Below are 11172 nucleotides of genomic sequence, written 5' to 3'. Positions count from 1 at the left end.
CCCCAGCACTAAGCCCAGCCCAGCACCGAGACAACTTTGGCTGCGGCTGCTTCCCCCGGCAGTCCGGGCTACATTCCTCCGGAGCGCCCGCTCAGGCCGGTTCTAACATAGCCCTAAAACTTTACCAGCGATTTCTGGTGGGTGATTCCCCCCCCTTTTTTTTTCCCCCTCCCCACCCTTCCTTATTATTCTATTTATTTTTATTTATTTTGAATTTTTTCCCCCTCGGAGCAAAGATTTCTCCCTTGTCTTTTTTGCAGCCGCGGGCTGGAAGAGAAGAAGCGCTTCGGCTCCGAGGAGTCCCCGCATCACCCCCCCAACCCCCCGGCCCGGTTCTCTCGGTTCTCCCGGGGCTAAGGGGGTGCCCCCCCCGGTTTGGACCGGACCCGCTCCGCCACCCCGAGCCCCCTTTTCTTTCCCGACCATGGCAGCTCTGCCCGGGACGGTGCCTCGGATGATGCGCCCGGCTCCGGGGCAAAACTACCCTCGCACAGGCTTCCCCTTGGAAGGTAGGTCTGGGAAAACACCTCTTTAAAGCGCTCTACCCGCTCGGAATAACCTGGGGGTTGCTGCTCCGGGTGGGGATACAGCTGAACTTTGCAGCCGGGGGGGGTTCCCGACCTGAGCATCCAACTTCTCGCCTCTATTTAACTCCCTTTCCCGATGTAGCTGCTCCGTCCCCGCGAAATTACCGGGCTTTGCTTTGATTTTTATTTTCCCTTCCTATTTCAAGTAGTTTCGCGCATCCTGGACATTTTTTAGGGTAGGTTCTCATGGTTTGGGTTTTGTTTTCTTCCTTTTTAATTTTTTTTAAACCCGCAAATATCTCCACGATTTGATCTCCCTGAATAGGTGGGGAAAAGCAACCAAATTAATTGTTTTCAACTTTTCCGGGGGAAATTAAGAACAAAACCTCTAAGCTGGGAGCATCCACTGGCAGCCGAGATGTCCTTGGCCGGGGCTGGTGAGGGGAAAGAGGGGGGTTGGGGACACTTTGTAGCTGTCACCTCGCTAAGTGTCATCCCCACCTCGCAGCGCATCAACTTTCCCCATCAGCTGCTTTTTTCTTTGTGTTACAGGATTATTATTTCTATGTAGGGGAAAAAAAAATGGGGAAAAAAAGGCAAAATCAGAGCGGGACCCCTCTCCTCGCATTTATTAAACAGGAAAATTTTATCCCGATCGTGATCAAGTGGCAAAACTCAAACCTGTGGAAAACCACGCAGGCTGCAAAACATACAAGCTGGGGGGATTTGTTGAAGTGCTTTTCTGTAGCAAATGAAGTAAAACAGACGGCAAGGGAAAGGATCAAAGGATTACAACAATATTTGCACAACATGACTGGGAATAATGAAAAGAGAGAGCGGCCGGCGGTTTTAGTACCTCTTGAATGTAAAATTGGCCACTCGAGTGTTATCTGTCGATAATGATATATCCAGGGAGTGCTGGCCAAGTGACTTGGAATTAGTGGTGCATGATTCTTGTTAAATCGCGAGGCAATTTCTGGAATCGACTTTTTCTTTGTATAAAGAGAAAAAACAAATCCCCCCCCTCGCTTTCCGTGTCCCTCGCCCCCTTTCTGCAAATTACCCAGCTGAGTTCTCCCCCGCGCTTTTTGCTCTTTTTTTTTGTTTTAATTTCCAGCCTGTGAAATCGTATTAATCTGCAAGATCGACATAGCGAGATATTAAACAAATTGGGGAGGGGGATTAAGGAGCCGCGGATGCTCTGCGCAAGGTGTCGGGAAGCGACGCGGCCGCGGGAGCTCCGCGCTTATTTCGCGTCTCCCCAAACCGCTTGACATAACCCAAAACCACAGAAAATAAGAAGGGGGGGAAAAAGTGCAAGGGAGGGGAAAAGAAACACAAAAAGAGGGGGGGTGTCGAGGATATTAAAGGGGTTATTTCCAAAAGTTTGTTTGAAAGCGGATAGCCCCATAATTTGAAGCAAGAAGTGGATCGCGATTTTTTTTGGGGGGAGAGAAAGGGAAGTTTGGGGGGATTTACTTACCGTACGGTTTTAAATCTTTCTCTGTAAAAACGTTGGCTGTGATTTAAAAAAGAAAAAGGTGTAAAATGCCAGAAATATATATACATAGACACAAACAGCTGCCACATCGGAGTGCGGGCGAGGGGTGTGCGGGTCACGGGCTATATTTTTCCCTCTATCGATGGGAAAAATCTTCCCTGTGATGCAGTGACAAATACGGAGGCCAGGGCTTGGGTGAGAGGCTTCTCCTTTCTTTTTAAAAACCCAAATACATGGCGAGAAGCTGAAGGTGTGGGGAGGGATGCTGTCCGTTTTTGGTGGGTTTTTAACTTTTTTCCCTTCTTTTGTTTGGCGCTTTTTCCCCCCCCTCCTCTCCAGTTTCCACCCCGTTGGGTCAGGGCAGGGTGAACCAGCTCGGTGGGGTTTTTATCAACGGCCGACCGCTGCCCAACCACATCCGTCATAAAATCGTGGAGATGGCTCATCACGGGATCCGGCCCTGCGTGATTTCCCGACAGTTGCGGGTCTCCCACGGTTGCGTCTCCAAAATCCTCTGCAGGTACCAAGAAACCGGCTCCATCCGTCCCGGAGCCATCGGAGGCAGCAAACCCAGGGTGAGTGCAATGCCGGGGACCAGCTAAACCGTCTTCTTTACGTTCAAACAATTCAGATTGTTATTTAGGGGGTGGAAGTTTTCTCAGGTGGACACGCAGGGAAAAGGGAGAGGAGGGGAAGGGGCTTTAATAAAGCTGCAGTTTGCCGGCTCGGGGGGTAGAAACGGGTGCCGAGTTGAAGGTTATGAATAAATTAAAGTTGTGGGGTGTTTTTTTCCCCGCACACACGGTGTGCAACAAGTGGTGCCGCGTTCAAGCATTTGCTTCGGCCCCAGTTTGTGGGGAGGAGGCGAACCACCGTGTTTTGGGGAATAATAAATGACTGGGTGTATATAAACCCCCCCCAAAAAAACCATCCCCTTCACCGCATCCCTGCTTGGGACTCAGGGTAAACACATCCTGGTTGATGGGCTTGGTCCCCAGAGATTCTGCTTTTAGGATAGCAAATATTTGGAAGAGAAGAGCCTTCCCCCAGCTTTTTTTTCCCTCCCTTTCCCCCTTCAAATCCCTATTCTTGACCCCCAAACTAGCAGCCAGGGCAAGGCGGGTTGAACCGAACAGCTTCTCTTTTCAATTAAAAGCGTTTTCTCTGTTCCCCTTCCCTCCCTCCACACACGCTGGCACACACCGGTGTCCCTTGATCACAAAAGCAGGTTGCGACTCCCGACGTGGAGAAGAAAATCGAGGAATACAAACGGGAAAACCCCGGGATGTTTAGCTGGGAGATCCGAGACCGGCTGCTGAAGGATGGACACTGCGACCGGAGCACCGTGCCCTCAGGTGAGGAGACAACTTGGCAAGAAGGACACCCCAATACCCCCAGAAAGATGGAGAAAAATAATTATCAGCACTAAAAATAGTTCCAGGGGCTATAAGCATCTTCTTGGCCTTTGCTTTGATAGGGGAGTGGGGGAAAAAAATCACTTCAAGTGAACCCACAGCCACAAATAAACACCAGGCGATGGGGCTTGTGCCCCGGCTGTGCTGTGGTCTGCTGGAAAAACAAACACAAACAAACCGATTTTCCTGATTTATTCCAACTGCTTTGAAAGCCGGGGAGCTCCTGGTGTGGAGGAAGACCCCAAATCCAGGATTAAAGGAGACCCTGGTTGTTCTAGTGGGATTTGCCTGTTCTGTGGGGGCTGCAGAGCAGTGTTTCCATCAGCCAGGGATCCCCATCACCTCTGGAAAGTGCCCCCATACCCCAGTACTGGGTCTGCAGGGATGTGTGAGCTCTTTAGGTCCTGGCTGAGAGTTCCTCTCTGTTTTGTGGGGCTGAGCCTTCTCTGCAGGACACATCCCCTAAAGCAGGACAGGGCCTAGGGCTGAATCCAGGCTGTGGGGTGCCATTTGGGGCTGGGGTGAAAGCTGGATACTGGGGGGCCTTTTGCTGTTACAAAGCAGTTGGTGACCCTGAGGGTGCACACCCCAGGGTGCTGCACCAGCGGTGTTGCTCTGTGGGGTGTCATACACAATCCGGTGCCACCCGTGTCTGGTGTCTCAGGGGGACAGTGATGAGCGCGTCCAACTTTGGGTGTCTGTCCCAGCAACTCAGTGTGATGGTGGGGATGAACCCAGGGGTGTTTTGGGGTACATAGAGGATCGGGCAGGGGTCTACCCCTGGGAAAAGGGGGTGTGGGTGCCCTTTGTGTGTGCGCAAGGCCTCCTGCCCAAGTTCTGCAGAAAACCTTGGGTTTTCTCGGCTTTACCTTCCCAGGCAGCTTATACTTGCCTTTTTGTCTTTGACTGTCTGAGGTTTAGTGAGTTCGATTAGCCGTGTGCTACGCATCAAATTCGGGAAGAAAGAAGAAGAGGAGGACTGCGACAAAAAGGAGGAAGATGGAGAGAAGAAGGCCAAGCACAGCATAGACGGCATCCTGGGCGACAAAGGTAAAGGTGACCGCGCGTGTCCCTGGGGCTGGGTTGGAGGGGACATTTGGGAGAGGGGGCACGTCCCTCCCTACCAAGAATAAGACAGAGGATGGCTCCAGAGCTTCGTGCGTTCGTCCTTTCCAAAAAATGATTGATGGTAGAGTCGTGGGTGTGATGCAGGGCCCCGCGAGGGGAAGGTGGTACCAGCCTCGGGCTGAGGATGCTTTCCCAGGAGGAAGAGTTGTTGGTGTTTTGCTCTGGATCAATTATTTATAAAAGGGGAAAAGGAGATGGCTGGGGGGGAGAAAGCATCTCTGATTCCTTAAATGAATTTGTTAAACAGATTTTTCTCCTGCTCTCTAAGTGGTCCCCTGAAACTCTGGCTGACAGTTGACCAATTTGGCCAATCAATATCAATTAGAGAAGCCGGGATCGGTGCTGCGCTGGGGCTGCCGCGGAGCCACCGGTGCCGGGGAAGCGCTGAGGGGATATGGGGGTCCCCAGATTGAAGGAAATGGGGAGCTGTACCCCCAAATAAAATCAGAAAAAATAAACGTCGGCGTTTCTGATGGAGGGCTGGAGGCCAGGCCGGTGGTGGGGGCAAGCAGGGGTCCCTGTTATCGTCTCCCGTGGTTGGTGCTTTCTTCTTTTGGGAGGCAAAAAGGAACTTCTTAAAGCTCCTGTGCTGTATATATGGGGTGGAGGATAAGGCACGGCTGGAGCGGTGCTTGTAATTTGGTTTTTTTTGGCAAGCTTGGGAGGGATGATGATTTCTCTTCACCCCCTAAAAGGGGGCAAGATATTGCATTTTTAGGGAGCATAATTGAGGTTTATCTATGAGGGTGTTTGCAAAGACACGGGGAAGTTTTAAGCCACGGGAGGGAGGAGATGCTGTGATGGTTTAGGCAGAAAATGATTTCCTTGTGTCGCCGAGCTCAGCGCCTTTGCGGGGGGGGGGGGACAGCAATTAAACAAATCTTGGGGATGTGCTTCAGGAAATCGAGGTTTGCTATTTTTTTTCTAAATTGATGTTAAAATGGCGATGGCCATTGGGGTTGGGTTGGTCGGAGTTTTTGGGAATTTGCGGTATGATCGGTGTCAGGCCCAGAGGGAGAGCGGCGAGAGGTATTTTATGTATGAGGAGGGAATCGTTTCCAAAGTTTCTCACTAGCTCCGAAGTTTTCCCCATTTTGGGACAATGCGAGTGAATGGGGAGATATTAAAGTGGAGGGAATTTGGGATAGGAAAAAAAAGCTTCTCCGTGTCACCATCAAACATTAGTGGGAGTTTTAAATGAAGGTGCACAAAAGGGGTTTCTTTAAGGATCCGATCTTTTCTCTTTATTTTCCCCCCAACCTTGAAGATGAACTTCACTTACAAAGACCTTCAAGTCTATTGAAGCTTTATAAGCAAAAGATTCCTGCCCACAAAAGCAAACAGGAGCTAAAAAAAAAAGAAGAAAGGGGGGGCAAAAAAGGGGGAAAAAACCTTAGGCTGCCTTAAAAATGGAGTAAAGGGATGGGGGAGGGAGGGCTTGTCTATTCTCATTCAAAATTCTGCAAGGAGGAAAAAAAGTTGGGACAAAGGGCCAAGGAAGGGAAGAAAGGGAGATAAATTATTCAAAACTCCCTGCTGTTAGATAGTTTTGTAATATTATAGGACCGTCTGTTGGAAAAAGGATGGCCGTTGGACGGTGCAAAATGTTGCTTGTGATTTGGAAACAGGCGATGCTCATTTGCAAATCGGGGCTATTGTGTGCGCGAAACCTCCTCCCCCCCTACATCACTTTGGGGTGTTTTTAATTTTATTGGGGAGCGGGGAGATTGGAGGAGTAAGATTTATTTTATTCGAGCCTCATCACTTTGAAAAAAAAATACATTAGAATTTTTAGACCGCTGATATTTTTTCTCTTGTCCGTGTTTTCTCCATCACCCCCCCCAAAAGCAAAATAAAGAGCGAAGGAGCTGGAGGCTTTTTATTCCTTAATAACATGCAGGAGTGCGTGTCAATAAGCAAAACAAAACACCCTCTTCTTCCTTCATGGGTAATATCGCGGACAAATCAACCACGAGCCCCCGTTTCTTTATGAAACCAGCCCGGTTTGAATCGAGGGCTAATTTGGGCAAATTCCTGATCGCGGAGCCCGCGGAGCGGCGCGTTACCCCGAGCGCTCCCTCTCCCATCCCCGGAGAGAAATCGCCATTTATCAGGAATTTAGATTTAGTTTGGGTTTGTCCTCCCCCGCAATCGCGCCCCGGCTCTGTAGATTTGTGGAGGAATCGCCCCAAAAAGGTTTTGATTTGGGGTTTTATTTGGAGGGGGGGAACATGAAGCGCAGAAGCGGCGATTTGGCAGCGTCGGAGCCGGCGCTGCCGCGACCACCGCAATTAAAAAAACTAAGAATAATTTTTTAAATCTTTAAAAGAATTACCACTGTCAATGTGTATTTTCACGTCTGGAAAAGTTTTAATGGCCCCAATTAAGGTAATTGATGATTCAACTTGTAAAGCACTCGGAGGTGGTGAGTGCGCGCTGTATATTTTTGCGTTGTTTTTTTAAATCAGAAATAACAATCTTTAAAGATTTCTCCCCCACACACCCCCTGCCAATTTTTCTGGAAGGTTTGCAATGAAATAAAACTACTACGGCCCTCCTGACACTTGTTCTCCAGCTCTGCTTTTACTGCATGGGTTTGAGTTTTGCTTTTATTTAAATAATGCGGGGGTTTTATTATTGCAGATGGGGGAAAAAAAAACAACTTTGTTTTGGCCTTTTTTTCCTCTTGACAAACGCCTTTGCTCCATTTGCGGGTTCTCCTTGCGGGGAGCCGGAGGAAGACAGCCCTAAATGCTCTCTCTTTTTAAGTGTTAAAGAAAGCTTCCACCCTGCGCCTGTTTCTTTCTATCGTCTGCTTGGCATTTAATAATGTTAAGACTTATTAGAGCTGGTAATGAAAACTGTGGCTGTTGAATAGGGAGCTGTGTTGGAGAAGGGTGTAATAGCTCCAAGGCATGCTAAGAAATGTATTTATCCCCAATCAGTACTCACTCTCTGAGTTCCCAGCACAAACGTTAAGTTGAAGGGTTTTAAGGCAGATTAAATTGAGCCTTTATTTCTTTGCACTTTCATCTTTAAACGGCTCACTCCAGCTAGCCCTGGGCATATATTCATGAGGCTTCACTTTTTTTTTTAATATTTTTTATTTTTTTTTATCCTTGTTAAGACCGAGTTATTATTATTTGGGGTTGTTGTTATTTATTATGACTGGTGGGGTTTATTAGGGAGGGTCACGGGTGGGTGATGCGCGGTTCTGCCGCACCTCTGAGGTGTTTGATGGGGATGGAGAAGGACAAGGAGGGGGGTGTCATTTGGGCAACCCCCCAAAATTTAAGGGGGTGCTGTGGAACCTCATCCTGGCGGGGTATTAATTGCAACCAGACGCGGGTGGAAGTGTTGGGGTTATGGGCGATGTGCCTGCCCTGGAGGAGAGGGGACAGTTCAGAGGCTCCGTGTCACCCCACGGTCACGGGTGGGAGCAGCCGGTCCTGTCCCCCCCTCACGTACCGTCCCAGGATGCAGGATCCCTGCAGAGGATGCTCCCATCGCCTCCCATCTGGGGTGAAAACACTGATTTTTAATTAACTTTCCCACCCCTTCTTTATTTCTCTGAACTCCCCTTTACCGCACGGAGTTTCTTCCACCGCTCGATTATTTTTTCCTTCGCGCCTCGTGGAAATATTGCGTGGGATGGGGAAACCCAAGTGGGAAAGGCGGGGATAACAGAAGGGGGTGTTTTTATCAGGGGTGGGAAATGCATACAGGTGTGAACAGTGTGTGCGAGGCGGGTATTTGGACACTCGGAGGTGATAACAGATTAATTTGTTAGAGGGCACTGCCGCTTGTGTCGGGTTTTTTGGGGAGGCTGGAGAGAGAAGAAAGGTGTTTGGACTGGGTGTAGAAGGTCTTGCCAAATTTAATTAGGGAGGGAAGGGATAGGGAAAAAGAGGGGGGACGCCCCCACAGCTGGAAAGGGGCTTTGTTTCCCAAGCTGGGGGGTGAAAAGAGGGGCTATGGAGTCAATTTATCAGCAAACAATCTGCATCGATTTAAAACCAACAAGCGCTTTCTCTGTAAATGTATGTTTAGAAGGGAGTTGGGGGGGGGGACAAGCCGGGGGGGGGGGGGGAAGAGACACTTCATCAAATCAAGGGATTACGAAAGGTTGGCAATCTAATCAAACAGAGACCAGGCGGGATTTGTGAGTGTTGCGAGTGGGATCAGCTCTAATAATGGGGGGCAGGAAAGAGATAGGGTAGTGTCAAGCAATTCATTGGCTTTAGGCTGAGTTATTCTGTGCATATTTCAGGGAGAAAGAGGAGGGAAAAAGGAGGAAAAAAAAAAGGGAGAGGGAGAAGGAAGGGGGGGCTGGATGTGAGCACACACGGAGCTTACATGTCACAAAAAAAGCTGAGACAAATGAGGTACAACAATAAACACAGATAACAATTACAAAGGCAAACAGTGGCTTTTGGGAACAAGTAGCTGCAGAACCTGGTCTACATAAACAAAGTAGGCAAATGTTTGCAAGATAAACTCCTTCCTAAATCAAGTGTGACGGGAAGGAGAGAAGAGAGGAGGAGAGATAAGGTTGGAAGGGGGAATAAACGAGTATAATCTAATACAAGACGTTTTAAAAAACAAACTTAAGACAAGGATGCGGGGAGAGAGGTTCAATTATACAGCAGGAAGTGAAATAATATAAGGGAGATGTTTGTGATCCAGGGTTTGTTTGTGGTTTTTCTTTTTCTACATCACCCCCCCTCCCCTCTCTCTCTCTTTCGGGCAGAAGAATACGTTCAATTATAGACCGGGGAAAATATAAGGCAAATATTGATATCAGGAGCACTGGCTGGCAGGTGGGGTGCCCGGGGTTCAGCTCAAAAAGGGAAAGGAAATCCATTGTAGACGTTATAATCTATAATTTGAAGGTGGATGGTAGATTACATGAGACTGAGGGGGGGGTTAGGAAGTAGATATTGAGCGATGGAGGGGAGATGGATGCTGATAGAGCAGAAGAGGAAGGAAACTGCGAGGTCTAGTTCTAATCCGAGGTTTCGCCCATAATTGGGGTAGGAGAGAGGAGGCAGAGATTGAATTAAGCGGCAGGAAGGCGGTGAAATGTGCGATCCAGGTGTGTGCAGGGGTTGTTCGGAAACAAACAGATCCCCCCCGCCAAAAAACACCCCTTTTAACCCTCAAATAATTCAAAGAAGTAGTTTAAGGCTGTGTCGGGGCTTATTCTCTTTTATAGAGGCATGTATATATGGATATTTCCAAATGAGAATTGTATATAAGAGAGGAGAGACGTGTCTGCAGTGTGGTTAAAGGAATTAGATATTTACCAGTTTGAAATAAGCCTGGTTATAAAAAAGGGGAGAGAGAGAGAGAGACACTGAAAAGATGAGACGGGAGAACACTTCAAACGAATTCATCATCTGGAGTGGTGAAGGGGAGATTTAGAGACAGTATTGGGAAGTTATTTAGATATTAATAACATATTTTCCTGAGGCGTCAGGAGTGCCTCCATACGCACTTTTTTCTCGCAGCTATTTGGCTGGGTGAAATATGGGAGACCCAAATGTTGGGAAGAGATAACACAATCAGCCTAGCCCTGGTCCTGTGACTGCATCATAGCATTAAACCCGGATTAACCTCCCCTTTCTCCCCCTCTCCCACTTTCCTCCCCCCCCCCCCTCACCAAAGCCCCCCCGAGAAGCTTTCCAAATTTTTCAGGGGAATTTACATGGCAGGATTTTAAAGCACATATAACACTAGCCTTAAAGCTGTAAGGTACTTACTCGAGCATTAGGGTAAGGCGGAGGGGGGAAGTATCTTTCTGAAAATTACGTTTGCTACAAAAGAAATAAGCAAATAAGGGACCCTCTTAAGACCTGAGCTTTGGAGATATTATATATTTATAGAGACTATTCTTAAAAAAAAAAAAAAAGCCCATTTCAATCAGCTGCCACATTACTGTTCTCTCTTCCACTGAGGTTTGCTGCTTTTTTTAATCTGAACTTCAGTCCGATTTGGGCTCTTTTTTAGGGGATAAGAAGATGTTGGAGGGGTCCCAAGTGGGAAAATAGCAGAGGGCTCTGAGCTGGGGAGGGGGAACCCCCATGTTTCCCGGCTGGGAGCTGCTCTTGCCCAACCCTGGAACAACCAGAGCCCCCGGAGGCTGGGTTTTTGGGAGGGATCCTAGTCCCCTCCTCTTCAATCAGCCCCCAAACAAGCAGAAATTAAGGATTTGGGAAGCGCAGGTGCAGCTCACTGGGGGAGGAGAGGTTAGGACGGGCATGCGGCTTTGCCGGCGTGCCTGGGGGTGGGAGGTTTAACATCACCCCCCAGTCTGTCGGTATCTCCCTCTCCCCAAAAACACTTGCTCATCCCGGCCCGGGGATGGTCCCCGCTCGCTCGGGCCCTCCCGTGCACTCGCACTTCGCAGGATGTCGCCACAAAAGAAATTAGATGTCAGCTAATGCCTGTTTATAAAGACATTTGTCATCCGGCATTGGGGAGAACTGGGGAAGAGATGAGGAGGTGCGGGGGAGGGAGAGAACCAGAATCGGAGCTTTTAGTATTATTATTATTATTATTTTTTGTAAAGGCAGAATATGAAGGTGGAAGTGATGATGAT

At 48.6% G+C, this 11172-nt stretch overlaps 1 protein-coding gene across 3 annotated transcripts in view; it reads left to right on the top strand.

Annotated features, from left to right (window-relative positions):
* Positions 1 to 424: 424 nt before the first annotated feature.
* The window catches only part of PAX7 (paired box 7), a gene marked incomplete at both ends in the record, with an annotated part of 95766 nt that continues 85018 nt past the window's right edge, over positions 425 to 11172 (top strand). For 2 of the 3 annotated variants that reach the window (XM_080358717.1, XM_080358715.1), the window contains 4 exons: positions 425 to 509; positions 2368 to 2603; positions 3254 to 3383; positions 4365 to 4493. In XM_080358717.1, coding sequence (XP_080214843.1) covers positions 425 to 509; positions 2368 to 2603; positions 3254 to 3383; positions 4365 to 4493 — 580 coding nt within the window. Of the gene's footprint in view, positions 510 to 2367; positions 2604 to 3253; positions 3384 to 4358; positions 4494 to 11172 lie in introns of all 3 variants that reach the window. The other variant, XM_080358716.1, reaches the window with a different exon arrangement.

This window comes from Nesoenas mayeri (assembly GCF_963082525.1).
Source record: "Nesoenas mayeri genome assembly, chromosome: 24".
Taxonomy (NCBI): Eukaryota; Metazoa; Chordata; class Aves; order Columbiformes; family Columbidae; genus Nesoenas; species Nesoenas mayeri.
Note: the sequence above shows the minus strand (reverse complement) of the source record. Positions and strands in the feature narration are given on the sequence as shown.